The sequence below is a fragment of the Scyliorhinus torazame genome, chromosome 17, assembly GCF_047496885.1.
Source record: "Scyliorhinus torazame isolate Kashiwa2021f chromosome 17, sScyTor2.1, whole genome shotgun sequence".
In the NCBI taxonomy this organism is placed as follows: Eukaryota; Metazoa; Chordata; class Chondrichthyes; order Carcharhiniformes; family Scyliorhinidae; genus Scyliorhinus; species Scyliorhinus torazame.
Window position 1 is genome coordinate 100,163,018 of NC_092723.1, and position 15,322 is coordinate 100,178,339.

Genomic DNA, 15,322 nt, shown 5'->3' on the forward strand with positions numbered 1-15,322 from the left:
TCCCCAGGGCAATGCCTTGACTCGACTCGACCAGCCTGGTTTGAAGCTGAACAAAAACTTAGCAGCTAACTATACTTTGCTGAATTCTCCACTGCAATTCCTCTACCAATCAGAGTCCACTTGCCAACCAATCAGCACATTTCTCTCGTGCAGTATAAATTGGTATTCCTTTTAACAGTTTATCTTCTAAGCTGTCCTGATGAGTGCAAGACAAAAAGTATCGCTAGCATGTCTCTTTTTCAGCAATTATGATTCTTGCTAATTTTACTGGCATATCATTCTTACAGGCCTTGATTCAATTACCTTACACAATCTGAAGTTTAATTCACAATAACAGAAACAGTGATTTGGCTTTAATTATCAACCAACTTTAAATCAGAAGTCAAAATAAACAGAAGAAGAAAACAAACCAATAATCGAAAAGAAAGCAGAGGTCTTTCTTTGGCTTAGGGCTAGCGAAAACATGTATCTACCAGATACTATAATGGTAGATCAGCAGGAAATCAGAGAAAATATCGATCTTAAATCTGGTTATGGTGAATTAGAAAACTGATGGGCGGCACACTAGCACAGTGGTTAGCACTGTTGTTTCACAGCGCCAGAGACCCGGGTTCGATTCCCGGCTTGGGTCACTGTTTGTGCGGAGTCTGTATGTTCTCTCCGTGCCTGCGTGGGTTTCCTCCTGGTGCTCTAGTTTCCTCCCACAAGTCCCGAAAGACGTGCTTGTTAGGTGAATTGGACATTCTGAATTCTCCCTTAGTGTACAAGCGCCGTAGTGTGGTGACTCGGGGATTTTCACAGTAACTTAATTGCCTACTTGTGACTCTAATAAAGATTACTGATTGTTAACTGATAATGGAATTTGAAGGATAACTAATAGATTTCGGCATGTGGACTCCAGAAGCACCAGCTTATTTGGGAGGAAGAATCTCTACCAATCTAGCCATTTTCCTAGCTTGCAGTTCAGGCGTCAAATGCATTTTTCTCTCCTCCCTACACAAGTCCATGCCTTCAATATCAACGTTGTTGTAATATGACTTCCGAAGTTATTATGCATGCCTCGTATTTGCCCTTTATCTCTACTCCGGACCACTGATTTGTTTGGGTCGAAAATATTTTTAATAAAATAACTTTCCACAGTACAATAAATATGAGCTCAAATAGACAATTTTCCACAAATAGATGGTCAGTTTAGCAAGGAAAACAACCTATAAGTAAACTGTACTGTCCAGTTATACAGGCAGAAGCCTACTTGAAAACTAGGATGCTGCAGTTAAATGATCTGTACATGGAAAATGAGGGGGTGGGGAGGAATATATAATTTGAAAAAAAGTAAATGATGACGATTTTATGACAATTTGCTCAATAATCTGAAAGAAATAATGTAATTATTTGTTTTACAACACAAAATAATCAGCATAGATATAATCAAACTAGACTACGAACAAATGAAACAATCATATTTTAGATATTTTGCATTAATTTTCTTTTTACCTGACCAAGCGAAGAGAGTCTTTTCGAATATTAACCAAACTGCGTAAAGTTTTCACAGGTTCATGAGCAGCTGGTGTCACGTATGGAAACTAAGATTTAAAAAAAATGTCACATCAATATACATACCCTATAGTTTAACACCAAACATAAAAATCAAGACCATTTAAAAAAGGTTGACTTTTCAGACCAGAAGGAAGCATACATAGAGTATTGCCCCAGAGGGGTCCGTTTCTTGACCGCTAACTGCTGTGTAATATATAATTAATGACATTGGGGAAGATTCTCTGGCAACACCGCAGTATGATTCTCGGTGGCAGTAGGCGACCCGCCGTTGGCCGGAGACAGGATCTTCTGGTCCCGCCGCTGTCAATGGGATTTCTCACTGAATCCACCCCATGCCACCGGGAAACCAGCAGTGAGGTGCGCCGTTGGTGGGACCAGAGGATCTCGGACAATGACTTGGGAATGCAAGGCAGAACTGCAAATCGACATTTGACATGAAATTTGAAAATGTAAAAACTGTGAGAAATTCCCACTAAGGCAAGTATCTCCCTTCTTAGATAAGGAGACCAAACATTTACAGTACTTGGGTGTGATACTATTAATAAAACTACATGTTTACATCCTTATCCCTTTGTAATAAAGGCTACAATACAATTTGCTTTCAACAAAGGCTACGAGAATGGTGCCATGGATGAGGGTCTTCAGTTATACAAGGGTTAAAGAAGCTGGAATTGTTCTCTTCAAAGAAAACAAGGTGAAGATTTCATTATCTTACATTTTGATACTTAGATTTAATCTTATTAATGCTCAAAATTTTAAGGGGTTTCACATTTTGAAGGGTTTCAACAAATGGGGTCCAATGGCAGGAGTGTCAATAACCAGAGAATGCAAAATATGATAACTGGTAAAAGAAACCAAGGTGAAATGAGATGGATTTTTGAAATTTACTACTAACTATGACGATCTGAAAGGGGATAGAGCATAGGGTGTCCTTATATGCCGATGACTTGTTATTATACGTGTCGGAACCAAGTGTGTCAATAGGGGGAATACTGGAGCTGCTTCGGGTGTTTGGGTCTTTCTCAGGGTACAAATTAAATCTAGAGAAGAGTGAATATTTTGTGGTGTCTTGGCCAGGGGTGGGGGCAGGGGTTGGGAGACTCCAATTCCGTAAGGCAGGGACTCACTTTTGATACCCAAGGGTGCAGGTTGCTCAAAATTGAGGGGGGGGGGCTCTGTAGGTGCAACATTTGGCGAGTCGGGTACAGGCAGTTAAAATGAATGTGTTGCCGTGATTGCGATTTGCTTTTCAATGCCTGCCGATTTTCCTACCAAAGGCATTTGTTAGAGAGATTGAAGGGATGATTACCTCATTCATATGGGGAGGGAAGGTGGCCAGAATTTAAAAGGTGCAGACAGACAGGAAAGCAGGCAGGGGGTTTGGGTCTTCCGAACCTGATGTATTATTACTGGGCGCCGAATGTGGAGAAAGTACGGAGCTGGATCAGAGGGGTGACTCCCAATGGGTCAGAAAGGAGGAGAGTTTGGATAGGGGGTCAGGATTGAAGGCGCTAGCGACAGCGCTGCTCCCAACGACCCCGGGGAGATACTCAGGGAGTCCGGTAGTAATAGCTTTGTTGAGAATTTGGAGGCGGTTTCGACAGCACTTGGGGTTGGGGGCAGGGTCAAGGGAAATGCCGATTCGGAGGAACCACAGATTTGAGCCAGGGAAGTGGGATGGAAATTTTCGGAGATGAGAGGAGAAAGGAATTAGGACACTAAAAGATTTATTTCTTGGGGGTCGTTTTGCAGGATGGAAGGAGCTGGGAGCGAAGTATGCGCTGGAGCAGGAGAAAATATTTAGGTACATGCAGGTTGGAAACTTTGCCAGAAAGGAGATACAGAGCTTCCCAGTAGAGCTGGCTTCTACATTGCTGGAGGAGGTGCTAAAAACAGGGGGACTGGAGAGTATCGGCGGTTTATTTTGGAGGAGGAGAAGACGCTGCTCAAAGGGATCAAGGCAAAGTGTGAGGAAGAGTTGGGAGAGGATGTGGAGGGGTGTTCTGGTATGAGGTGCTCCAGAGGATGAACGCCTCCACCTCGTTTGTGAGGTTGGGGCTGATACAGCTGAAGGTGGTGTATACAGCGCACCATACAAGGGTGAGGATGAGCCGACTCTTTAAAGGGGGTAGAAAATGTGTGTGAATGTTGCGGGGAGGGCCCCGCAAGCCACATTCATATGTTTTGGTTCTGTCCAAAGCTGGAGGATTACTGGAAGGAGGTGTTTAGGGTAATCTCTAAAGTGGTGCACATGAAACTGGACCCGGGTCCTCAGGAGGTCATATTCGGGGTGTTGGACCAGAGGAGGCAGCTGTTGTAGCCTCCGCCTCGTTGATCGCCCAAAGGCGGATCCTGTTAGGGTGGAGATCAGCCTCTCCACCCTGTGCCCTGGCATGGTGGGGGTACCTGTTGGAATTCTTAACGCTTGCAAAGGTCACATTTGAACTGAAGGGAAGGATGGAGGGGTTCTACAATTCATGGGCTTTATTCATTATGCACTCTCGAGAATTGGTTTACATCGAACATTAGGGGAGGGTTGGGGGGGGGGGGGGGGGGGGGGGGGGGGGAAGCTGGGATCAGGGGGACTGTATGTGTTAATGGTGATTATGGGTGATTCCGGATTCCTTTTTGTCATTTGTTTATGTTAACATGCGGCCTAATGTCTGGGGTTTGGTGGGAGGATGGGATCGTTGTTATTGATATGGGGATTGACATATTTGTTACTGATTATTGTTTATTGTTGGTGGGTGTAAATTTGGGAGAAAATGTCAAAAGGGAGGAGAATAAAAAATATTTTTATTTAAAAAACTATGACGATCTGAGGGTGGCAGGGTGGCTCAGTGGTTCGCACTGCTGCTTCACAGTGCCGAGGACCCGGGCTTGATCCTGACCCCGGGTCACTGTCCATGTGGCGTTTGTATTCTCCAGTGTCTGCGCGGGTCTCACCCCCACTACACAAAGATGTGCAGCGTAGGTGGATTGGCCATGCAAATTGCCCCTTAATTGGAAAAACGAAATTGGGTCCGCTATATTTATTTTTTTAAATTATTACAGCTTGAAAAGACAGTGGAAACAGATTCAACGATAACTTTCAAAAGAAAATTGGATCGATAAATCTTCGTAACAGAAAATTCTGAATTACTACGGTGAAGGAGTAGGGATGTGGTACAAATTAAATAGCTCTTTGAATGAGCTGGCATAGACAATAGTAGATTCCTTTTGTGCTATATGATTCTATTAAATTGAACTCTATAAAAGAAAGCACCAAAGAGCACAGCCAACTAAAAACCAACCCTTCAATCACCCAGTTAGGAATGTGTTTAGTGGGATGTGGACATCACTTTCAAGGCCAGCATTTGTTGCCCAGCCCTAACTGTTTTTGAGAAGGTGTGAGCCACCTTCTGGAACGCTGCAGTCCATTTCACTCATGTGTAGCCAGAGTGTTAGAAAGGTAGTTTTTGATCCAGTGACAGTGAAGGAACGGTGATATATTTCCAAGTCAGGATACTGTGGGGTTTGAAGTGGAACTTGCAGGTGGTGGTGTTCCCCTGCATCTGCTGCCCATGTCCTTCTCTGGTGGTCGAGGTCACAGATTTAGGAGCTGTTGCCAAAGGAGGCTTGGTGAGTTGCTGCACTGTCTGTGCGGAGTCTGCACGTTCTCCCCATGTCTGCATGGGTTTCCGCCGGGTGCTCCGGCTTCCTCCCACAGTCCAAAGATGTGCAGGTTAGGTTGATTAGCCATGATAAATTGCCCTTAGTGTCCAAAAAGGATCGGTAGGGTTACTGGGTTATGGGGATAGGGTGAAGGCGTGGGCTTAAGTAGGGTGCTCTTGCCAAGGACCGGTGCAGACATGATGGGCCGAATGGCCTCCTTCTGCACTGTAAATTCTATGATATGTATGATATCAAACTCCTGAAACAATGTCCTGGGATTGGGAGGATTGACTTCCAAAAACCACAATCACATTCCTGTCTGCTTGGTAGGAGTCCAACGAGCGGAGCGTTTCGCCCAATTCCACCCATTGATTTGTTGCCACATTTAGTCAAATGCTACCTTAATGTCAAGGGTACTCACTCTCACCTCACCTCAAGCTCAGCTCTTTTGTCCATGCTTGGACAAGGCTTAAATGAGGTCAGGAGTCAAGTGGCCCTATCGGAACCAAATCCGAGCTGGTGATTGCAGTGCAAGTCCACTTGACAGCACTGTCCACAACACCTTCCATCACTTTGCTGATGATCAAAAGTATATTGATGGGAGAGTTGGTAGGATTGTCTTTGGGGCAGCATGGTGGCGCAGTGGTCAGCTTTGCTGCCTCACGACGCCAAGGTCCCAGGTTCGATCCCGGCCCTGGGTCACTGTCCGTGTGGAGTTTGCTCATTCTCCCCGTGTCTGCGATGCTTTCGCCCCCCACAACCCAAAAATGTGCAGGTTAGGTGGGATTGGCCAAACTAAATTGCCCCTTAATTGGTAAAAATGGATTGGGTACTCTAAATTTATTTTTTAAAAGGATTGTCTTTGTCCTGTGTTTTATGCCAGGTAGATGCCAACATTGTAGTGATAATGGAAACACTTGGGTGCAGTTGGTTCTGCAGCACAAGTCCTTGGTTTTACTGCTAGGCTGTTGTCAGGGAACATAGTCTTTGCAGTATCCAATTCCTTCAGTTGTTTTTAGTCTACAAGTGTGTCACAATATTATTCAGTCAAGATTTTGTGTGAAATATAGGAGACTCAGAGAACAGATATAAAGAAATAAATAGAATTGTGTAATTCCTTACTAGGAATGGTGGAATGTGAACACATATGGTGCCACAGAGTGCAAGAGCCACATTCATATTCATAGTTTAGCTGCCATTCAGCAGCTGGGACAAGAAACAGAACTCTGTTTGAGCAGCGGCATGAAAAATACATGTAATCATCCCCAGTGCAATAAATTGACAATGATGCATTTCGCTCAAAATAAAAATTGTTCACAAGCTGAAAATTGTTTGCATTTCACCACTTTGACTAAGTCCAAAATGTTACACATATAATTTTGTAAAATCAAATTGCACAAATTCTGAAAGAAATGCTCACTTTACAGCCAATGAAATGCTTAAGAACTGGAGTCACCACTGTAAAAGAAAGCAGCATTCAATTTGGGCACAGCAAGGTGCCACAAACAGATATGTAATGAACAGTTAACCTGTTTTAATTATGTTGATTCAGAGATACATTTCGGTAAGAACTCCTCATCCATCCTCCGAAATAATGCCATAGATATTGCATTCCCAACTGAGGGGGTAAGTGGGGCCTCAGATTAACATCTCCTGTGAGAAAGGGAACACCTCAAAAAGTTCAGAATTCCCTCAGCACTGCAGTATCAGCCTACATTTTGTGTTCCAGGTCACTGGGCTGGGACTTGAACCCACAACCTACTGACTCAGGGAAGAGGTCAACAAGCTAAACCTTGGGTAACACCATAACTCGAGGTTCTCCCTCTGGCTAATTAAACTGTCCACTTCACAGAGCAGTGCTGACTCCAGATGTTCCAATGTCTCAGTTGGCAAAGACCTTACTTCAGAACCGAGCTACACAAATTAGTTAGTCCAAGTATAACCACTGGTGCGTGTTGAACTAGCTGAACCAGCAGTAAAATTACTAGAATTGACTTAACAACCTGAGCTAAGGGGGGTTTGGGGGGGGGGAAGGCTGTTGGAATTCCACTCCAGATTGCTATCCAATGACTCCTGATGAAAAAAGTGTTTATATCAGGCCAGGACCTACTCAGTTAATGGTATGGCGTTGGGGAGAGTTATAGAACAAAGAGATCTAGGAGTACAGGTTCATAGCTCCTTGAAGGTGGAGTCGCAGGTGGACAGGGTGGTGAAGAAGGCATTCGGCATGCTTGGTTTCATTGGTCAGAACATTGAATACAGGAGTTGGGACGTCTTGTTGAAGTTGTACAAGACATTGGTACGGCCACACTTGGAATACTGTGTGCAGTTCTGGTCACCCTATTATAGAAAGGATATTATTAAACTGGAAAGAGTGCAGAAAAGGTTTACTAGGATGTTGCCGGGACTTGATAGTTTGAGTTATAAGGAGAGGCTGGATAGACTGGGACTTTTTTCCTTGGAGCGTAGGAGGCTTAGGGGTGATCTTATAGAGGTCTATAAAATAATGAGGGGCATAGATAAGGTAGATAGTCAACATCTTTTCCCAAAGGTAGGGGAGTCTAAAACTAGAGGGCATAGGTTTAAGGTGAGAGGGGAGAGATTCAGAAGGGCCCAGAGGGGCAATTTCTTCACTCAGAGGGTAGTGAGTGTCTGGAATGGGCTGCCAGAGGTAGTAGTAGAGGCGGGTACAATTGTGTCTTTTAAAAAACATTTAGATAGTTACATGGGTAAGATGGGTAATAGAGGGTTATGGGCCAAGTACGGGCAACTGGGACTAGCTTAATGGTAAAAACTGGGCGGCATGGACTGGTTGGGCCGAAGGGCCTGTTTCCATGCTGTAAACTTCTATGATTCTATGTACAATGATGTTTCTACAGTTGAATGGTTTGTCAACACTCATATTCTGGGTGGACATTATGTGAAGTAGCAGAAAGTGGCTGGTAACAGTAAGACTATACACTAGCATTAATCGGCATGGTAGCACAGAGGGTAGAACTGTTACTTCACAGCACCAGAGTCCCATGTTCGATTCCCAACTTGGGCCACTGTCTGTGCGGAGTCTGCACGTTCTCCCAGTGTCTGCGTAGGTTTCCTTCGGGTGCTCCGGTTTCCTCCCACAAGTCCCAAAAGACGTGCTGTTAGGTAATTCGGACATTCTGAATTCTCCCTCTGTGTACCCGAACAGACACTGGAATGTGGCGACTAGGGGCTTTTCACAGTAACTTCATTGCAGTGTTAATGTAAGCCTACTTGTTACAATAAAGATTATTATTAAAAACAGAAGATTTTTTTTTTAAGTTGAAGAGAACTTCAGTCTACCTAAAACTTCATGTCTATTCCAACTTTACTTAACTCACAAAAGGTAGGTGCCAAATCACTCGAGTTCTATTAATACCCCAGTTGTTCCTATTTCCAACAGCAGAAAAAGCACATCATCCTCAATGGACTTCAACTGTTTCAATGCATTAAAGTGAATGAACAGGTTGAAAAATATTCTATGCAAAATAAATGTTGCCAGATAACAAACTGCTGATACTGTCCCTCCTTTTAAAGAATTTTCTAATGTGTTTCCATGATGACTCAGAGTATAAACATCTGAAATCTAATCACAGAGCAAAAAAAAAAAACGTCCTTCAGACATTCTACACTTGTCTGAAAATAAGAATGGAAGGCACATTCATCATGTCAGTCATTTATACTACGAGTTTGCCAACACTTTCTGTTACAGTTGGCAGCAGACATGTAAAACTCGTAAACTCAGAGGCAGAGTACTCAAAACGTGAAGTGTTAAGATCCTCATCGAGACCAAAAAAAAAGAAATATGAATTTCCCAGTGACCAAACCAAAGGATCACATGGCAAGATTCCACATTTTACAACTTGTATTGCAATAAACAAGCTAAAATCAACATTTACTAAATGTTACTTATTCAGCAGCTAATACACAAACTACAGAAAAGGTATTCCTGATTAAATGGTTAACATAATCAAAAACCCTATGCCATGTTTATGCATTACACTGGGCTATGTTTTATGTCTCAAGTTCTTCTCGCTGCCCCACCAGGGCGAATCTCCAGTGTCCTTCTAAACAAAACCTCTTTTACTCAAACTACTGAGCATAATTCAATGGAATTCCGGAAGCATGGCACTCTGGCAACTCCTTCAGTCTTCAATTCTCCATAAGCTTTGTTGTTTGAACAGGGAATCCATCCTCACAACCACTCTGTCCTTTTTATCTGCCTGGCATACCAGCACCTGCCGTGGGTCTTCCCCAAATCTCTCGGTCTGACTGAAAGTCTGAATTTGTACATAGCAAGATCAGTTGTCTTTGTGTCAAGGTGTTTAACCTTTCAGTAAGTTTGGATTTCAGTTTGTCTCCATAACAAGCTGGTCACATGGATGTATCAGAGTAGACTTAGTACGCGGGTTTGGCTCCAAGCAGATTTCATAGGAAGTCACATCCCCCTCCTCAAGCTACACTATTTTACCTTGAATTAAAGGACCCACAGTTGAAAAAGTAACTAGGAACAAAGGAGGCAAAAACAAATGTTAGACTGAGCAGCTGAAGTGCCTCTGCTTCACTCTGTACAGGAAGTGAGTCAGTTTTGTTACTATATGTCTGTACAAAGTACCCCAATCATTCTGAAAGTTACAGGGTTCAAACTAAGTAATTATTACAAAATAACTTTAAGAATTGCTCATACCATTTACAATCATTCAACTAGTCACAAAATTGTCAGGCACTGCCACTATTCATTTGCTGCCGCATATCTTGTTTCCACAACACGGAAGTTCCTGTGGCACTTCATCAGGTTCTTTCGACTTCTAACTGTTTCTAAGCTGCCTGCACATCTTCCATTAAAGCTTTTCAGTCCACCCAGCTCATCATTCCTGAGTTTTGCCTTTTCTCTGTTGTAATGCTGTCCCTTGGAGGCATCATTTGCAGATATGTAGTTAGATTTCACAAACATCCTGATGACATGCAGGATAGCAAAAACCTAATCAATTAAAACCACCCCATTCAACATGTGCCAAAATCAACCCTTCTCCACAACTTCATCCATGTGCCTGACAGCTGATTAGGGCTAAGCCCAATAACAAGTAATCATGGCACCCTGTTCAATCCCATTCTAATCACCAAAACCATCTCCAAGCATAATCTATCTTCATTTCTCCCTTGCTCGTCGATGCCGCTGAAAGACAGTGATTAGCACTGTTGCTTCACAGCGCCAGGGACCCGGGTTCGATTCCCGGCTTGGGTCACTGTCTGTGCGGAGTCTGCACGTTCTCCCAGTGTCTGCCTGGGTTTCCTCCGGGTGCTCCGGTTTCCTCCCACAAGTCCCGAAAGACGTGTTTGTTAGGTGAATTGGGAATTCTGAATTCTCCCTTTGTGTACCCGAACAGGCACCTTAGTGTGGGCGTCTAGAGTATTTTCACAGTAACTTCAGTGCAGTGTTAATGTAAGCCTGTTGTGACACTAATAAATATTACTATTATTAAGAGTTATCCATGACTTTATCACCTAGACTCTTCATCTTAGCTTAACGAAGTCCATCCTGAACAAATTACATCTTGTCCAAAACCTCTGTCCGATACCCTTTCCTGACGACAACTTCAAATTACCCTGTCCTGTTGAGTTAATCAGCTCTCCTTCAACACGTCAATCTGAATATCATTCTCGCCATTCACAAGTTCTTCCATGGCCTCTTCCTTCCGTACCTTTGCATCCCCCCTCCAGATCCATGTCCCCACACTTGCCACTTTTCTTTTGCTCGGGCCTCATTTTCATCATCATCATCTGTTCCACCTTCAGTCATGGAGCTTTCAGTTTCCTTGGCCCAAGTCCGGTAATTTCCACAAAACCTCTCTCTTCAGTTATTCCTGCTCCCACAATTGCTCAGTGTTTGTTTCTAATTGTCACGGAGTACCATGCAATGTATTACTATAATAAAGGCACTACATAATTGCAAGCTTCAGTTATTGGCTATGAACCTGCATTTATCTGTATTTGGAATGAAACGAGAAGGAAGGGATTTAATCTTAGAGGTGTGGGAGAAGAGGAAAAAAGAAGTGCTTTTTAAAAAATATATTTTTCACATTTTCTCCCAAATTTACACCCAACAATAAACATTAATCACTAACGAATGTAATGTCAATCCCCATATCAATAACAACGATCCCATCCTCCCACCAAACCCCAGACATTGGCTCACATGTTAACATAAACAAATGACAAAAAGGAATCAGGAATCACCCACAGTCACCATTAACACATACAGTCCCCCTCCCCCCAACCCTCCCAGCCCCCAACCCCCCTAATGTTCGATGTGGTTCAATTCTCGAAAGTGCATAATGAATAACGCCCATGAATTGTAGAACCCCTCCATCCTTCCCTTCAGTTCAAATTTGACCTTTTCAACCGTTAAGAATTCCAGCAGGTCCCCCCGCCACGCCAGGGCACTGGGTGGAGAGGTTGATCTCCACACTAACAGGATCCGCCTTCGGGCGATCAATGAGGCGAAGGCTACATCTGCCTCTGCGCCCGTTTCCAACCCCGGCTGGTCCAATACCCCAAATATGGCCTCCCGAGGGCCCGGGTCCAGTTTCACGTGCACCACTTTAGAGATTACCCTAAACACCTCCTTCCTGTAATCCTCGAGCTTTGGACAGGACCAAAACATATGAGAAGTGCTTTTAAACAACAATGTCCTCTTGTGAGCACATAGATCTGTAAATTTACTGAGTTCTTGTTTGACACTGTTAGTTTGTTGAATCACTTTAATGGCTATAATAGAAGATGCAATATACCTGCACAGGGCGGTTTCCCAAGAAATTCAAATCCATATTCTCACCAAACAGGTATCCCTCAGGATGTGGTGTATCAAACTTCTCGCCGCCCATGAAGAAGTGACTTGCAAAGTAATTCCCTGCAATATCAAATAGTAATCTAGTTACAAACAAGACTGTAAAGCAGTTCTTTCAATATTAAAAAATGGGGATAGCTAATATTTAATATAATTTAGAAATAATTGCATCAAACCAACTACACAATGATATAAATTGGTCACCTCACTCAAAGTTCACAAGACTGTTATGGAAACAAGGATTAAATGAACCCATAAAATTTTGGGGAGTATCCATCACAGGAGCGTAATTTTAGACACCACACTTCAACATATCAAAAGTATCAAGAAAGAAATTTCAGAATTCTTTCCACCCTTGGCGATGAAGCCAAAAAGTAGCCTCTTGGGTAAATATCCCTTACCAAATAACCATTGCACCAGTTTAAAGCAGTCTGTTCATCTGCAGTACTTATACTTTGTGGTCTTTTAAGATCATGAACAAACCTAAATGCAGCTGCATCTTCACAGCAGAAGAACACATTGGCTATCACACGGTATACTGCTACAGTCATAAAATAGTCATCTGACTTACTACGCACAATGAAATGAAATGAAAATCACTTATTGTCACACAACTGATCTTTGTAATCACATTCCTGTCATTTACATCCTGCTTGCTTTTCTTCCCTTTAATTAGCTAATTACCTTTACTCCTCACTTGGGGTTTCAGTTTTTCTCCTTTCTAATTAATTATTTTAGACTTTAATTTACCAAATGTATTGTGCAAATCTTTCCTCTCCGTTACCGTGTTCGATCCAAAATATTCCAGTGAAAAAACTTATTTCGTCAACTATTCCATCCTCCTATAAATATGCGTACATTTTTACAACGCATGAAAAATCCAGAATTTCTTGGAAATTTGGTTTCAAAAACATGTTTTGCCTCCTTCAACACCCACGGCGTCCCTTCCCACAAACATCCCAAATATATCCTCCACTCTGTATCGAGACCTTATCCAGCGTTTGAGAGCCCAACTTTGCCCTCAGCCAACAAATGCCCACGTGCAGCAGTCAGTCGCCAATGTATGACATTTTCCAAGTCACAGTTCACAGTTTAACTTTTTTAATGGGTTATGGAAGCCAATAATTAGGAGTGCTTTGCCTTGCAAATTTGATTAATACCCCATTTCTCTGCTTAACATTTCCGAGAAATGTTAAGAAGTTGCTGTGCAGGTCTTAAATACAGGAAGGCACTATTAAATTGTGATATTATGTTGTTAAAACACCAGCAGATTGCACATCTCCAAATTCAATACATACTGTATATAAAATATATTTAAGTAGCCAAGTAAATAAACTGTATCATATTTTTTAATTTACTAGTATCGTTGTTAATTCAGATTTGATAACTGGTCTTGAATTTGCAGTAGCTCAATACATGAGAGGAATATTCATCTGTCACCCTCCTCCACATATCTAATCCATTAATTACAATAGTGGAACGATGAGTGTCAGTATTGCTCGGCACATTCTCTACTGTGACTTCCCGTTGAGGTAATTAAACAAAAGTCCCCGCACCAATGCCAAATTTATGACAAATCACTGAACTTAGATAGAGGATTTGGGATTTTTTTTTTTTTAACTGTTCACCTCATCATCATAATAATATATAACGACTGAACAGTCTTGTAATTGACCTGGAGTGAAATAAATCCGTACTTTTTGTCAGGTTTTGGGCGGCATATGGCGCAGTGGAAAGCACTGCGACCCGGGTTCGAATCCCGGCCCTGGGTCACTGTCTGTGTGGAGTTTGCACATTCTCCCCATGCCTGCGTGGGTTTCACCCTCCACAACCCAAAGATGTGGTTAGGTGGATTGGCCACGTTAAATTGCCCCTTAATTGGAAAAGAAAAAATAATGGGGTACTCTTAAAAAAGTTTTTTTTAAATTTTGTCAGGTTTTCTCATAGCAAAACTTCTCGGTTCTGCAGACATTGAATCTACAAATTAAAACTGATACCCAATGGCTGCAGAGTATTATAAAAAATAATAATTTGTGGTCTGGGATGGAACTGAAGGTAATACAAAACATGTTGGTCAAATCATAGGATAAGATTTCTCTTGGACTGTTGAGCTCTACACTGAGGAGGAAGGAGAAAATGAAATAAAATTAAATGTCTCAACGGTATGAATAATCAGGAAATAAATCCTATGAACAGCAGCATCAATTACACGACTCGGTTACATCACTGAGAATTTGTAGACAGAGTTCCACACATGCACAGTATAATATACATTAGTTTTTGACCTCCAAAGAGATTTTTAATAAGTCCAAACAGCTGGCAGTACACTCAGTTCTTGTCAATCACTGAATGGCAGCACAATGGCCAGAGCTGGCTTCAATTTTTGTAAGTCACATTTTGGGCTTGCTTCACTTTGGCTGCTCTTTCACATCCAGAAAAATGCTACGCATGTTAGACTATCTCTGCCAGATGGCTCTTCAACCAGCAAAACATTCAAAGATGTGCTTATGTCCATTTCATTCTGCAATTTGTCACTGAGCAGCATAAAGGTATTGAAGCAACAGTATCAATGCTGCAGCTAAAAGCAACATAAGGTTATATAAACAAGTTACAGTCGGACCAAAGCTTTGGGTAGGTGGGAGGGTGGGAGAAATTCCACAACAAAAACGACCATCGTTCTCCATTGTTATTTAAACACACAAAATAACATTCTTGTCATGGAAAATAACTGGCAGTTTCAGGGAAGTTCCAGTAACGCTGGGAATTGATTGTAAACATTTTACACATTACTGCACAGATTTGAAAGCATCTGCCGAACACAAACAACAGCTGCCACATTTTTGCAAACTGAAGCAAAACTCCAGCCTTTAAACTAAGACTTTCCACTCATCATGGTAAGGAGATACAGGGGTCGTTCCAAAGGACTGGAGAACCACAAATGTTACACCCTTGCTCACAAAAGAGTGCCATGAAAAACCTAGCAACTACAGGCCAGTCAGTTTAGCTTGGGTGATGGGAAAGCTTTTAGAAATGATAATCCAGGGAAAACAAAACTATTAAATTGGACAAATGTGGATACATTAAGGAAAGGGTTGTCAAAGACAAATCATGTTCAACTAACTTGAGCTGAGTTTTTTTGATGAGGTAACAGTTACCATATATATACATGAACATGAAAAAGATGTTTGATGAAGTTCCATATTATCGGCATTCCAGCAAAGTTGAAGTGCATGGAATAAAAGGGAC

At 42.2% G+C, this 15,322-nt stretch overlaps 1 protein-coding gene across 2 annotated transcripts in view; it reads right to left on the bottom strand.

Annotated features, from left to right (window-relative positions):
- Positions 1-15,322, bottom strand: part of LOC140394017 (E3 ubiquitin-protein ligase MGRN1-like) — a 247,376-nt gene that overhangs the window by 205,018 nt on the left and 27,036 nt on the right. For both annotated transcript variants that reach the window (XM_072480789.1, XM_072480788.1), the window contains exons 2-3: positions 12,021-12,139; positions 1,495-1,583 (exon numbers count right to left, since the gene is read on the bottom strand). In XM_072480789.1, the coding sequence (XP_072336890.1) occupies positions 1,495-1,583; positions 12,021-12,139 (208 nt within the window). The remainder of the gene's footprint in view (positions 1-1,494; positions 1,584-12,020; positions 12,140-15,322) is intronic.